Source organism: Aulostomus chinensis, chromosome 6, assembly GCF_037954235.1.
Source record: "Aulostomus chinensis isolate RoL2024-O1b breed Wild chromosome 6, RoL_Achi_v1.0, whole genome shotgun sequence".
NCBI lineage: Eukaryota > Metazoa > Chordata > Actinopteri > Syngnathiformes > Aulostomidae > Aulostomus > Aulostomus chinensis.
The window spans coordinates 24,959,792-24,975,113 of NC_141325.1; the positions used below are offsets into that span (position 1 = coordinate 24,959,792).

The 15,322-nt window shown below is 40.2% G+C and overlaps 3 protein-coding genes across 4 annotated transcripts in view; 1 reads left to right on the forward strand and 2 right to left on the reverse strand.

The window, feature by feature from the left end:
- Positions 1-15,322, forward strand: part of LOC147260515 (zinc finger matrin-type protein 4-like) — a 236,373-nt gene that overhangs the window by 146,794 nt on the left and 74,257 nt on the right. The gene's annotated exons all lie outside the window — the stretch shown is intronic.
- On the reverse strand, positions 1,137-5,208 carry LOC147260521 (homeodomain-interacting protein kinase 1-like). Its single transcript, XM_086207129.1, has 9 exons — positions 5,099-5,208; positions 4,622-4,800; positions 4,254-4,445; positions 3,957-4,141; positions 3,712-3,835; positions 3,496-3,615; positions 2,889-2,972; positions 2,615-2,787; positions 1,137-2,499 (listed from the first exon to the last, which is right to left on the reverse strand). The coding sequence occupies exons 2-9, from the start codon at positions 4,793-4,795 to the stop codon at positions 1,578-1,580; spliced, it is 1,974 nt and encodes a 657-aa protein (XP_086063255.1). The 5' UTR covers positions 4,796-4,800; positions 5,099-5,208; the 3' UTR covers positions 1,137-1,577.
- LOC147260522 (homeodomain-interacting protein kinase 1-like) lies at positions 8,394-12,457 on the reverse strand. Its single transcript, XM_086207128.1, has 9 exons — positions 12,348-12,457; positions 11,871-12,049; positions 11,503-11,694; positions 11,206-11,390; positions 10,961-11,084; positions 10,745-10,864; positions 10,138-10,221; positions 9,864-10,036; positions 8,394-9,748 (listed from the first exon to the last, which is right to left on the reverse strand). Exons 2-9 carry the CDS (start codon positions 12,042-12,044, stop codon positions 8,827-8,829), a joined length of 1,974 nt encoding a protein of 657 aa, XP_086063254.1. The 5' UTR covers positions 12,045-12,049; positions 12,348-12,457; the 3' UTR covers positions 8,394-8,826.

The window sequence follows — 15,322 nt, forward strand, 5'->3', positions numbered from 1 at the left end:
ATGAATGGTTTTTTTTTTATGATTGCAGTTTATATTTGTTATATATGAAGAGGCCAAAGGACAACCTCTAAGGTTCACATTTATATATCCTCACTTTGCATTTTCTACATCAAACATGTTTAAAGCACAGCATAAACTTGTAAAGTGACTTATATTTTTTGTATTTTTCAAAAGAACTAATGAAAATTTGAGGTTTGACGAAATGTGTGTCACCTTAACAATATTGTGTTGTTATGAGTATTACAGTATTTCTCAGTTTTTGGTAGTAATATTTGTAGATTCACAAACACATTTGATCATAATCACATGTTGTTTTTGTAAATACTACAAATACATTCTGTTTCATAGTTTAAAAAACTTCACTGTGGTTTCAACAACATGTATATAATTTTGGGATTTACAAAACATTTATGTCGGGACTTTAGGTAGTTTTCATGTCAATTTCACAGTCATTTTTTTTACAATGCACAGAAGTGAAGTGTGCCATGGTAAATCGTATTGGGGCTCCATTGGTTTTGGCTCTGTTGAGGATCTTAAATGAAGTGGCTGCATTACATGTATATACATATAAATGTTCATGCTTGAATATTTTCAGGTGACGATTTCGAAATCCACAGACGTGAAGTGTAAGGAGACCTTTTTTTTTCCTGCGGTTGCCATGGTAAATCATATTGGGGCTCCATTGGTGTTGGCCTGGGCGACATGGTGGTGCAGTGGTTAGCACTGTGAGGAGAACTTTTTTTTTCCTGCGGTTGCCATGGTTAATCGTATTGGGGCTCCATTGGTGTTGGCCTGGGCGGCATGGTGGTGCAGTGGTTAGCACTGTCGCCTCACAGCAAGAGAGTGCCAGACCCTGCTTTGGCACGGGACCTTTCTGTGTGGAGTTTGCATGTTCTCCCTGTGCATGTGTGGGTTCTCTCCGGGTACTCCGGCTTCCCCCCACAGTCCAAAGACATGCAAGAGGGGACTAGGCTGATTGGATACTCTCAACTGACCTTAGGTATGACTTTGAGTGTTAATGGTTGTCTGTCTATATTTGTTGGCCCTGCGATGGACTGGCGACCTGTCAAGGGTGAACCCACCTCTCGCCTGTAGACGCTAGGATAGGCTCCAGCCCCCCCACCCCGCCCCCACCCCTGCGACCCTTAACAGGAAAAAGCGGAAGACAATGGATGGATGGATGGTGTTGGCTTTTTTAAGTCTCTGTGTTCCACAAAGTTCGAGGTTTGACACAGAGTTTGTTGAGCGTCTGTTCTGAAACAGACCCTAGCATTGGTCCGTCAAGAAAAAATGCTGCCGAATATTGGTGATTGACCAATCAGAATCGAGTGTCCAAGACAGCCATGTTTTAGAGAACATAAAAACCTGCAATTTATTTTGAATAAAACTCTGAAGATATTGAGCTAGGCCGCTTAGAAACACTGTGTCTACTGAGATGAGATGAATAGACCGGATGACTAGATTGTTCTTTACCCACGGCCAAGCCAGCTTTATTCAAGACAGGACCTCTTCCAGATGGTGGTCCTCCCTTTCTGACCGGCACCACCGGTGATTCCCAGCTCTCTTCCAAGAGTCCATTAGCGAGGAGATATTTTATTGTTTTTAATAAACCTGCCAAAGAAGATGCAGATTTTTTGCAAAAATGTCTTCTTCTTTGGCTTTACTGGTTGATGTTTGGACTCCACAACAACATCAGCCATCTCCTCAGCTGACAGTCTATTAGGAACAGGCAGAGGAGTCAATACAGGAGCACAGGTGGACTCGGCAGCTGGGCTATCATAACTGGATTTCAGGAGGGCCAAAACGCCTTCGGTCTCATCTGTGTCATCTGCACCTTCAGCCTCATCTTCCAAATCTTCAGCCTCATCCTCATCATCTGTAGCTCCAGTCTCATCTTCGTCATCCAAATCTTCAGCCTCATCTTCTTGGTCATTCAAATCTTCATCCTCATCCTCATCATCTGAAGCTTCAGTCTCATCTTGCTCATCCAAATCTTCATCCTCATCCTCATCATCTGAAGCTTCAGTCTCATCTTGCTCATCCAAATCTTCATCCTCATCCTCATCATCTGAAGCTTCAGTCTCATCTTGCTCATTCAAATCTTCATCCTCATCCTCTTGGTCATTCAAATCTTCATCCTCATCCTCATCATCTGTAGCGTCAGTCTCATCTTGCTCATCCAAATCTTCAGCCTCATCCTCATCATCTGTAGCGTCAGTCTCATCTTGGTCATTCAAATCTTCATCCTCATCCTCATCATCATCTTCATGTTCCAAATCTTCAGCCTCGTCCTCTTCGTCTGTAGCTTCAGCCTCATCTTGGTCATCCATATCTTCTGCCTCATCCTCTTTATTTGTTGCTTCAGCCTCATCTTCATCATCCGAACCTACAGCCTCATCGGCTTGATCCATACTCTCCTTCTTTTCATTAACATCCGAATCCTCATCATCTGTGGCAGACTCAGGACAGATCTGCATATAATAAAATGAGGTTTCCCCACTGAAAACAAAAAAACAAGAGAATGAATGAATCAGTCAGTCATTGAATAAGCCTGTCTTTTCTTCTATTTTAGCTTTCCACCTAAACCTACTGATACTAAAGCACAGATACTTACTACCCCTCGATGTCCTTCTGGTCATGCAGGTGGGCCATTTTGATGAAGGAGTGCTTCTGAGCCTCTGCTGGAGTGATTCTTTTCTCTTGATCAATCTGAAAGATTTTCGTCAGGAGATTGACAAATGCTCTCCGATCCTCCAATTTGGCGGGATGTTCTGTTTCAAAGGGGAACTGAATTTGGACCAAAGAAGAAATAGCTTAGTTGATATGCATCTTTCCCTCAGCAGCAGCATCAACTGGTATTCAGTCACATCATAAACTTGATCACTTACGGATATCAGGTCCTCCAGGGAGTGTATACGGCGCTTCCATGTGTTCGTCTTGATATCAGTGTCATTCTCGTACTCCCACCTAGCCTATTGCAACACAAAATATATGTACAGATATGAGATATTTTCTCCCAAATGCTGTCCAAATGAACACTTCTAGAGGAAGCAGAACACGTTAAACCCCTCTGGGCACATGTTCCATTTACTCACACTGGCCCTCATTCATCGAACAAGCGAACAAACCAGCGAAAATATGAGTGGAGAACTCAGCGTATGACAGGACTCACGCGTGATTGACAAATCTGACACCTGTCCATGAACCACAAGTCCCCTCACGTCAAATCCAAATTTGCGTACGCAAACTCAGACCTGCTGTCAGATTTCATCGCAGAATACGCTCACGTTCATATTGATAAATGCCACAGCTTGCGTAGAAATGAACATTTGCACATGTCACGCCTTTTTTCGGCCGTATGCTGATAAATGAGGGCCACTCGTACTATTTTGCACAAAAAAATGCTTATAAGCACGGTGATTTTACACCTTATCTTATTTGTTTCTCAGCAGTGTTAAATAAACATACAAATTGGTTTTCAAAAGTTCTACATACCTTAAAGTCCCATTTAGAGTCGCTCCAGTGCTTGCTCTTTTTGAAGTACGATGAGGTGTGTAGGCCAGCATCGAGGAGATGATCAGGTGGCTTGCCCAACAGGTCAAGAATGCTTTTCATCTAGAGAGGGGGTGGTAAAAACGTCAGCCTGCATCCTACATCACATGTCTAAGGTACATTTGTCTCTTGTGGTATGTCCGAGCCGTGGAAACTTACCGTCTGGTACTTGTCTTGTCCTCCCAATGGGTAGTTGCCGATGTACAGGCTCACCAGAACACATCCCAGACTCCACATATCGATGGCCTCATTGAAGGGCAGGCCCAGGATGATTTCAGGTGCTCTGTTGGTAGTGGACAAGTCATAGTGGAGTTAGTGAACAAGTTATATGCATGGAGGATTTGTACAACATCCAATAGATTAAAAGCAGACATTAAAGTCATGCTTGTGTAGATTTATCCTACCTGTGTGCCAGTGGCTGAAGGAGTGAACCCTGTTTTGGTGCTCTGGATGTTGTGAAGGCCAAGCCAAAATCAATGAGTTTCAGCTTGAAGGGCTGGTCTTTTTGGTTCACCAGCATGATATTGTCCATCTTCAGGTCAGAGTGGACGACTCCAATGCCTTTTAGGGCGTCAAGGGCTGTCAGCAACTACAGAACAGAGGAAGAACAGTTTAGGATATTGATAAATGTTTCTTAAATGTTACTCGGTTGTCTGAGCACATATCAGTGTGTGTCATAGAAGGATTAAAAGAATCTTTACCTGCTGCGTCACTGGCCGTATTTCACAGAGGTGAAATGGCTGGTATTCCTTTTCTTGCCAAAGGTCATGGAGTGTTCTGTCCAGTTTCTCATATACCAGCATAGTCAAGTCTTTTTTTTTAAAATCATCTATGAACCGGACGATGTTCTTCTTTTCTGCATTGAGCACGCTCACAGTTTTCATCATCGTTACCTGTAGTTAAGGATTGATAGAAACAACATGATGTAGAGACACAGCGAGACATCTGCCGTTCATCTTGCCCTAATCAACATCTTTCTATTTCTAAGAACGTTTTGAAGAAATTTTTATCCAGTCTTCAAGAAATGCATTCTGGGGGAAAAAATCCAAACCAACCAAGGAGGACCTACCTCTCTTTGACCTTCTCTCTGATTTCTCATGATTTTCATGGCCATCTCCTGTTTGGATCTTAGTTCAACACATCGAACTACACAGCCGTACATTCCTTCACCCAAGACGGAGACATCAGTGCAGTATCGTCCCTTGTCACTGTTTAGAGTCACGCTAGTTTTATCTTCCATCATTTGACCTGTGAATGGTGAGACAGAAGCAGTGACAAACATCAGAAAGTGAGCGACGATACAACCAGGGGAATTCCTTAAACACACACACCTAGATAAACTTGTGCCAGTTAAGTAGGTGGATGAGATCTGATTCAAAAACAAGTCAATGTCTTACATTCAAAAATGTAATATTCAATACAATGTAACCAAAACATATTCATTGGCTGGTGTAGTGCCTTTGAGTTTGACTACATAGAAATTCCCTTCAACATGATGAGTCAATTTGTTACTAAGACACTTCTATGCCTTGTTCAGTTTTCTTACCTTTGTTGTTGGTGGGTTTCTGTATCTTGGGAAGAAATACAGTTGTTCTCCAAACTGAAACTGATACCTCTTGAATGTTGTTCTCCTGAAGACTGAGTACAGTCGTCTTATGTCAATCAGAATTTCATTCAACATCAGAGACCTGTCAGTCATCTCAGTCAGGAACTCCAAGGATCAACGACTGAGATGACTGTCACTACACTGAAAAACATTACCGTAAATACGGCAAAATTTCAACAGCGCGGTATCATTTTTTTCTCAATTTTTCTCTACAGTACACGACTATAATAAGTTTTACAGTAATATACTGTTGTGGATGAAGGCATGTGTACTGTAGAAAAACAGTCCAATGCTGGCAATCGTAGCTGCCTGTATTTTACCTCAGTTTAACAGGGAAATGTCTTACAGTGTAGGATCAACAACTGACAAATGTATTTATTTATTTTTTTACAACTGACAAAGTTTCTTTTAATAATAATTTTACTTTATCTTATTGAATGATTTTGTTGTAGACCATGTTGTAATCAGGATAATGTATAGCTAGCCTGTGATTATTGAACGTATAACCGCTGCATGTCGCTTCTATTTCCATGTTGGGAGATATCTTTTCAATAATCATAGGCTTGCTATGTATTATCCTGCTGAGAACGGCCCAGTCTAAGCAGCAGCAGCCTGTGCCAGAAAGCAGGTTTAGTAAAAACTCTTAAGTGCGTTAACCCTAAAATGAGAGAAAGTCTGGGTCTGTCAGTGTGAGTCACATTCATTTTGTCTTCTGTTGGAATAAAACTTCAAGTTAGTTTCCATACTCTGTGAGACAAACTACATAAAACACACTTCTTAACCAACATTGAATGTCAGTCTGTTGAGGATCTTAAATGAACTACCTGCTTTACATGGATATACAAATAAATGTTCATGCTCAAAGTATTTTCAGGTGATGATTTCTAAATCCACACTGTTAAAAAAACAAAAGTTGTTTTTACAGGAAAACACTGGCAGCTGTGGTTACCAGTGCATTCCTGTACAAAATACAGCACTATGGTGGATAACTTTACTGACAAAATATGTACATTATTTCCAGTAAATAAAAGTATGTCGAATCACATTAAAAGCAGTAAATTCTACCAGAAAAAGTGTTAATTTGCGCAAAGGTGTTGTAAATAAAGACACTATTTCCTGTATTTTGAAGTTGTAATAATTGCTTTTTATGCATCAATAAATGATAAAATCGACAGGGACATATCTAACTAAAAACTAATTTAAACTGGTAGAAAATCAGTAAAACTTTGCATTTTTAATTGAGCTGTTGTGTGATTTATACATGAAATCTATTCACAATATTCTCTGTACTTATGTTTAAGGAGTTAAATTTGTATGTAAAATTGACCTATAAACCTGTAAAATTGTTTCTACTGTTCCCACACAAAACCTACTTCAGTACCTCTTGAGAAAAGACAGGAAAATATGCAGTTTGGCACGTTGATTTTGTATAAAACTCTAGTTTTACAAAGAATTTTTTCTGAAAGTGCAAGAATTGAAACCTCCGCAAGTTACAAAATGGGTACAATGCTACTATAGAACTCTCCCATGTACATGAAAACACCTTACAAACATTGATAGTGCCTTTTGAAGCAAAGACAAATTGTGCTTTTGCACGGCAGTGAAAAACTTATTCCAAAGAAACAAGCCTTTTCATCATTTTTGATCTAACTGAACAACAAAGGAAATGCAAATAGCACATCCATATATTGAGGACTGACATTTGTCATTTGGAACTTCCCCTGAAATAATGACTGGGACAGAGCAGGGCACTTGAAGAACTTGCATTGCAAGCGGTCGGGAACGGCACCACGACCGCAACGCAACAGCAATGCAGCAGTAAAACAGTGCAAACATAAAGCAAGTGGTGGTTGAAACCTTGGGTAGAGGAGGCAAAAAGCCTGCTGTAATGACACAGTACTTAAAATTAAGTTATTTTATCAATATAATTCAGTGGGCTAAGTAATTTAAAGTCTAAAAGAAAAGACATACAAGAGACAGGACTCGAACCTGAAGGGCTTAGAGATTGAACTGAGTGGGGAAATCAATGGGGAGAGAAAGGGATGTGACTCTGGGCTGTCAGGTTAGGGTGGAAACAATTTTTTTTTCCAAATGAATGGTTTTTTTTTATGATTGCAGTTTATATTTGTTATATATGAAGAGGCCAAAGGACAACCTCTAAGGTTCACATTTATATATCCTCACTTTGCATTTTCTACATCAAACATGTTTAAAGCACAGCATAAACTTGTAAAGTGACTTATATTTTTTGTATTTTTCAAAAGAACTAATGAAAACTTGAGGTTTGACGAAATGTGTGTCACCTTAACAATATTGTGTTGTTATGAGTATTACAGTATTTCTCAGTTTTTGGTAGTAATATTTGTAGATTCAAAAAACACATTTGATCATAATCACGTTGTTTTTGTAAATACTACAAATACATTCTGTTTCATCGTTTAAAAAACTTCACTGTGGTTTCAACAACATGTATATAATTTTTGGATTTAAGAAACATTTATGTAGGGACTTTAGATAGTTTTTATGTCAATTTCACAGTCATTTTTTTTACAATGCACAGAAGTGAAGTGTGCCATGGAAAATCGTATTGGGGCTCCATTGGTTTTGGCTCTGTTGAGGATCTTAAATGAAGTGGCTGCATTACATGTATATACATATAAATGTTCATGCTTGAATATTTTCAGGTGACGATTTCGAAATCCACAGACGTGAAGTGTAAGGAGACCTTTTTTTTTCCTGCGGTTGCCATGGTAAATCATATTGGGGCTCCATTGGTGTTGGCCTGGGCGGCATGGTGGTGCAGTGGTTAGCACTGTGAGGAGAACTTTTTTTTTCCTGCGGTTGCCATGGTTAATCGTATTGGGGCTCCATTGGTGTTGGCCTGGGCGGCATGGTGGTGCAGTGGTTAGCACTGTCGCCTCACAGCAAGAGAGTGCCAGACCCTGCTTTGGCACGGGACCTTTCTGTATGGAGTTTGCATGTTCTCCCTGTGCATGTGTGGGTTCTCTCCGGGTACTCCGGCTTCCCCCCACAGTCCAAAGACATGCAAGAGGGGACTAGGCTGATTGGATACTCTCAACTGACCTTAGGTATGACTTTGAGTGTTAATGGTTGTCTGTCTATATTTGTTGGCCCTGCGATGGACTGGCGAAATGTCAAGGGTGAACCCACCTCTCGCCTGTAGACGCTAGGACAGGCTCCAGCCCCCCCACCCCCCCCCCCCACCCCTGCGACCCTTAACAGGAAAAAGCGGAAGACAATGGATGGATGGATGGTGTTGGCTTTTTTAAGTCTCTGTATTCCACAAAGTTCAAGGTTTGACACAGAGTTTGTTGAGCGTCTGTTCTGAAACAGACCCTAGCATTGGTCCGTCAAGAAAAAATGCTGCCGAATATTGGTGATTGACCAATCAGAATCGAGTGTCCAAGACAGCCATGTTTTAGAGAACATAAAAACCTGCAATTTATTTTGAATAAAACTCTGAAGATATTGAGCTAGGCCGCTTAGAAACACTGTGTCTACTGAGATGAGATGAATAGACCGGATGACTAGATTGTTCTTTACCCACGGCCAAGCCAGCTTTATTCAAGACAGGACCTCTTCCAGATGGTGGTCCTCCCTTTCTGACCGGCACCACCGGTGATTCCCAGCTCTCTTCCAAGAGTCCATTAGCGAGGAGATATTTTATTGTTTTTAATAAACCTGCCAAAGAAGATGCAGATTTTTTGCAAAAATGTCTTCTTCTTTGGCTTTACTGGTTGATGTTTGGACTCCACAACAACATCAGCCATCTCCTCAGCTGACAGTCTATTAGGAACAGGCAGAGGAGTCAATACAGGAGCACAGGTGGACTCGGCAGCTGGGCTATCATAACTGGATTTCAGGAGGGCCAAAACGCCTTCGGTCTCATCTGTGTCATCTGCACCTTCAGCCTCATCTTCCAAATCTTCAGCCTCATCCTCATCATCTGTAGCTCCAGTCTCATCTTCGTCATCCAAATCTTCAGCCTCATCTTCTTGGTCATTCAAATCTTCATCCTCATCCTCATCATCTGAAGCTTCAGTCTCATCTTGCTCATCCAAATCTTCATCCTCATCCTCATCATCTGAAGCTTCAGTCTCATCTTGCTCATCCAAATCTTCATCCTCATCCTCATCATCTGAAGCTTCAGTCTCATCTTGCTCATTCAAATCTTCATCCTCATCCTCTTGGTCATTCAAATCTTCATCCTCATCCTCATCATCTGTAGCGTCAGTCTCATCTTGCTCATCCAAATCTTCAGCCTCATCCTCATCATCTGTAGCGTCAGTCTCATCTTGGTCATTCAAATCTTCATCCTCATCCTCATCATCATCTTCATGTTCCAAATCTTCAGCCTCGTCCTCTTCGTCTGTAGCTTCAGCCTCATCTTGGTCATCCATATCTTCTGCCTCATCCTCTTTATTTGTTGCTTCAGCCTCATCTTCATCATCCGAACCTACAGCCTCATCGGCTTGATCCATACTCTCCTTCTTTTCATTAACATCCGAATCCTCATCATCTGTGGCAGACTCAGGACAGATCTGCATATAATAAAATGAGGTTTCCCCACTGAAAACAAAAAAACAAGAGAATGAATGAATCAGTCAGTCATTGAATAAGCCTGTCTTTTCTTCTATTTTAGCTTTCCACCTAAACCTACTGATACTAAAGCACAGATACTTACTACCCCTCGATGTCCTTCTGGTCATGCAGGTGGGCCATTTTGATGAAGGAGTGCTTCTGAGCCTCTGCTGGAGTGATTCTTTTCTCTTGATCAATCTGAAAGATTTTCGTCAGGAGATTGACAAATGCTCTCCGATCCTCCAATTTGGCGGGATGTTCTGTTTCAAAGGGGAACTGAATTTGGACCAAAGAAGAAATAGCTTAGTTGATATGCATCTTTCCCTCAGCAGCAGCATCAACTGGTATTCAGTCACATCATAAACTTGATCACTTACGGATATCAGGTCCTCCAGGGAGTGTATACGGCGCTTCCATGTGTTCGTCTTGATATCAGTGTCATTCTCGTACTCCCACCTAGCCTATTGCAACACAAAATATATGTACAGATATGAGATATTTTCTCCCAAATGCTGTCCAAATGAACACTTCTAGAGGAAGCAGAACACGTTAAACCCCTCTGGGCACATGTTCCATTTACTCACACTGGCCCTCATTCATCGAACAAGCGAACAAACCAGCGAAAATATGAGTGGAGAACTCAGCGTATGACAGGACTCACGCGTGATTGACAAATCTGACACCTGTCCATGAACCACAAGTCCCCTCACGTCAAATCCAAATTTGCGTACGCAAACTCAGACCTGCTGTCAGATTTCATCGCAGAATACGCTCACGTTCATATTGATAAATGCCACAGCTTGCGTAGAAATGAACATTTGCACATGTCACGCCTTTTTTCGGCCGTATGCTGATAAATGAGGGCCACTCGTACTATTTTGCACAAAAAAATGCTTATAAGCACGGTGATTTTACACCTTATCTTATTTGTTTCTCAGCAGTGTTAAATAAACATACAAATTGGTTTTCAAAAGTTCTACATACCTTAAAGTCCCATTTAGAGTCGCTCCAGTGCTTGCTCTTTTTGAAGTACGATGAGGTGTGTAGGCCAGCATCGAGGAGATGATCAGGTGGCTTGCCCAACAGGTCAAGAATGCTTTTCATCTAGAGAGGGGGTGGTAAAAACGTCAGCCTGCATCCTACATCACATGTCTAAGGTACATTTGTCTCTTGTGGTATGTCCGAGCCGTGGAAACTTACCGTCTGGTACTTGTCTTGTCCTCCCAATGGGTAGTTGCCGATGTACAGGCTCACCAGAACACATCCCAGACTCCACATATCGATGGCCTCATTGAAGGGCAGGCCCAGGATGATTTCAGGTGCTCTGTTGGTAGTGGACAAGTCATAGTGGAGTTAGTGAACAAGTTATATGCATGGAGGATTTGTACAACATCCAATAGATTAAAAGCAGACATTAAAGTCATGCTTGTGTAGATTTATCCTACCTGTGTGCCAGTGGCTGAAGGAGTGAACCCTGTTTTGGTGCTCTGGATGTTGTGAAGGCCAAGCCAAAATCAATGAGTTTCAGCTTGAAGGGCTGGTCTTTTTGGTTCACCAGCATGATATTGTCCATCTTCAGGTCAGAGTGGACGACTCCAATGCCTTTTAGGGCGTCAAGGGCTGTCAGCAACTACAGAACAGAGGAAGAACAGTTTAGGATATTGATAAATGTTTCTTAAATGTTACTCGGTTGTCTGAGCACATATCAGTGTGTGTCATAGAAGGATTAAAAGAATCTTTACCTGCTGCGTCACTGGCCGTATTTCACAGAGGTGAAATGGCTGGTATTCCTTTTCTTGCCAAAGGTCATGGAGTGTTCTGTCCAGTTTCTCATATACCAGCATAGTCAAGTCTTTTTTTTTAAAATCATCTATGAACCGGACGATGTTCTTCTTTTCTGCATTGAGCACGCTCACAGTTTTCATCATCGTTACCTGTAGTTAAGGATTGATAGAAACAACATGATGTAGAGACACAGCGAGACATCTGCCGTTCATCTTGCCCTAATCAACATCTTTCTATTTCTAAGAACGTTTTGAAGAAATTTTTATCCAGTCTTCAAGAAATGCATTCTGGGGGAAAAAATCCAAACCAACCAAGGAGGACCTACCTCTCTTTGACCTTCTCTCTGATTTCTCATGATTTTCATGGCCATCTCCTGTTTGGATCTTAGTTCAACACATCGAACTACACAGCCGTACATTCCTTCACCCAAGACGGAGACATCAGTGCAGTATCGTCCCTTGTCACTGTTTAGAGTCACGCTAGTTTTATCTTCCATCATTTGACCTGTGAATGGTGAGACAGAAGCAGTGACAAACATCAGAAAGTGAGCGACGATACAACCAGGGGAATTCCTTAAACACACACACCTAGATAAACTTGTGCCAGTTAAGTAGGTGGATGAGATCTGATTCAAAAACAAGTCAATGTCTTACATTCAAAAATGTAATATTCAATACAATGTAACCAAAACATATTCATTGGCTGGTGTAGTGCCTTTGAGTTTGACTACATAGAAATTCCCTTCAACATGATGAGTCAATTTGTTACTAAGACACTTCTATGCCTTGTTCAGTTTTCTTACCTTTGTTGTTGGTGGGTTTCTGTATCTTGGGAAGAAATACAGTTGTTCTCCAAACTGAAACTGATACCTCTTGAATGTTGTTCTCCTGAAGACTGAGTACAGTCGTCTTATGTCAATCAGAATTTCATTCAACATCAGAGACCTGTCAGTCATCTCAGTCAGGAACTCCAAGGATCAACGACTGAGATGACTGTCACTACACTGAAAAACATTACCGTAAATACGGCAAAATTTCAACAGCGCGGTATCATTTTTTTCTCAATTTTTCTCTACAGTACACGACTATAATAAGTTTTACAGTAATATACTGTTGTGGATGAAGGCATGTGTACTGTAGAAAAACAGTCCAATGCTGGCAATCGTAGCTGCCTGTATTTTACCTCAGTTTAACAGGGAAATGTCTTACAGTGTAGGATCAACAACTGACAAATGTATTTATTTATTTTTTTACAACTGACAAAGTTTCTTTTAATAATAATTTTACTTTATCTTATTGAATGATTTTGTTGTAGACCATGTTGTAATCAGGATAATGTATAGCTAGCCTGTGATTATTGAACGTATAACCGCTGCATGTCGCTTCTATTTCCATGTTGGGAGATATCTTTTCAATAATCATAGGCTTGCTATGTATTATCCTGCTGAGAACGGCCCAGTCTAAGCAGCAGCAGCCTGTGCCAGAAAGCAGGTTTAGTAAAAACTCTTAAGTGCGTTAACCCTAAAATGAGAGAAAGTCTGGGTCTGTCAGTGTGAGTCACATTCATTTTGTCTTCTGTTGGAATAAAACTTCAAGTTAGTTTCCATACTCTGTGAGACAAACTACATAAAACACACTTCTTAACCAACATTGAATGTCAGTCTGTTGAGGATCTTAAATGAACTACCTGCTTTACATGGATATACAAATAAATGTTCATGCTCAAAGTATTTTCAGGTGATGATTTCTAAATCCACACTGTTAAAAAAACAAAAGTTGTTTTTACAGGAAAACACTGGCAGCTGTGGTTACCAGTGCATTCCTGTACAAAATACAGCACTATGGTGGATAACTTTACTGACAAAATATGTACATTATTTCCAGTAAATAAAAGTATGTCGAATCACATTAAAAGCAGTAAATTCTACCAGAAAAAGTGTTAATTTGCGCAAAGGTGTTGTAAATAAAGACACTATTTCCTGTATTTTGAAGTTGTAATAATTGCTTTTTATGCATCAATAAATGATAAAATCGACAGGGACATATCTAACTAAAAACTAATTTAAACTGGTAGAAAATCAGTAAAACTTTGCATTTTTAATTGAGCTGTTGTGTGATTTATACATGAAATCTATTCACAATATTCTCTGTACTTATGTTTAAGGAGTTAAATTTGTATGTAAAATTGACCTATAAACCTGTAAAATTGTTTCTACTGTTCCCACACAAAACCTACTTCAGTACCTCTTGAGAAAAGACAGGAAAATATGCAGTTTGGCACGTTGATTTTGTATAAAACTCTAGTTTTACAAAGAATTTTTTCTGAAAGTGCAAGAATTGAAACCTCCGCAAGTTACAAAATGGGTACAATGCTACTATAGAACTCTCCCATGTACATGAAAACACCTTACAAACATTGATAGTGCCTTTTGAAGCAAAGACAAATTGTGCTTTTGCACGGCAGTGAAAAACTTATTCCAAAGAAACAAGCCTTTTCATCATTTTTGATCTAACTGAACAACAAAGGAAATGCAAATAGCACATCCATATATTGAGGACTGACATTTGTCATTTGGAACTTCCCCTGAAATAATGACTGGGACAGAGCAGGGCACTTGAAGAACTTGCATTGCAAGCGGTCGGGAACGGCACCACGACCGCAACGCAACAGCAATGCAGCAGTAAAACAGTGCAAACATAAAGCAAGTGGTGGTTGAAACCTTGGGTAGAGGAGGCAAAAAGCCTGCTGTAATGACACAGTACTTAAAATTAAGTTATTTTATCAATATAATTCAGTGGGCTAAGTAATTTAAAGTCTAAAAGAAAAGACATACAAGAGACAGGACTCGAACCTGAAGGGCTTAGAGATTGAACTGAGTGGGGAAATCAATGGGGAGAGAAAGGGATGTGACTCTGGGCTGTCAGGTTAGGGTGGAAACAATTTTTTTTTCCAAATGAATGGTTTTTTTTTTATGATTGCAGTTTATATTTGTTATATATGAAGAGGCCAAAGGACAACCTCTAAGGTTCACATTTATATATCCTCACTTTGCATTTTCTACATCAAACATGTTTAAAGCACAGCATAAACTTGTAAAGTGACTTATATTTTTTGTATTTTTCAAAAGAACTAATGAAAACTTGAGGTTTGACGAAATGTGTGTCACCTTAACAATACTGTGTTGTTATGAGTATTACAGTATTTCTCAGTTTTTGGTAGTAATATTTGTAGATTCAAAAAACACATTTGATCATAATCACGTTGTTTTTGTAAATACTACAAATACATTCTGTTTCATCGTTTAAAAAACTTCACTGTGGTTTCAACAACATGTATATAATTTTTGGATTTAAGAAACATTTATGTAGGGACTTTAGATAGTTTTTATGTCAATTTCACAGTCATTTTTTTTACAATGCACAGAAGTGAAGTGTGCCATGGAAAATCGTATTGGGGCTCCATTGGTTTTGGCTCTGTTGAGGATCTTAAATGAAGTGGCTGCATTACATGTATATACATATAAATGTTCATGCTTGAATATTTTCAGGTGACGATTTCGAAATCCACAGACGTGAAGTGTAAGGAGACCTTTTTTTTTCCTGCGGTTGCCATGGTAAATCATATTGGGGCTCCATTGGTGTTGGCCTGGGCGGCATGGTGGTGCAGTGGTTAGCACTGTGAGGAGAACTTTTTTTTTCCTGCGGTTGCCATGGTTAATCGTATTGGGGCTCCATTGGTGTTGGCCTGGGCGGCATGGTGGTACAGTGGTTAGCACTG

What these genes read in the sequence shown, in the direction of transcription:
- LOC147260521 (XM_086207129.1), bottom strand. Translation starts at nt 4,795, where the DNA reads ATGATGGAAGATAAAACTAGCGTGACTCTAAACAGTGACAAGGGACGA. An exon ending in GACAAGACAAGTACCAGACG is followed by an intron (nt 3,616 to 3,711) that starts GTAAGTTTCCAC and finishes CCCCCTCTCTAG; the next exon opens with ATGAAAAGCATTCTTGACCT. An exon ending in CAGAAGGACATCGAGGGGTA is followed by an intron (nt 2,500 to 2,614) that starts GTAAGTATCTGT and finishes TTTTGTTTTCAG; the next exon opens with TGGGGAAACCTCATTTTATT.
- LOC147260522 (XM_086207128.1), bottom strand. Translation starts at nt 12,044, where the DNA reads ATGATGGAAGATAAAACTAGCGTGACTCTAAACAGTGACAAGGGACGA. An exon ending in AGAGAGAAGGTCAAAGAGAG is followed by an intron (nt 11,695 to 11,870) that starts GTAGGTCCTCCT and finishes CCTTAACTACAG; the next exon opens with GTAACGATGATGAAAACTGT. An exon ending in ACTCTAAATGGGACTTTAAG is followed by an intron (nt 10,222 to 10,744) that starts GTATGTAGAACT and finishes GTGTTGCAATAG; the next exon opens with GCTAGGTGGGAGTACGAGAA.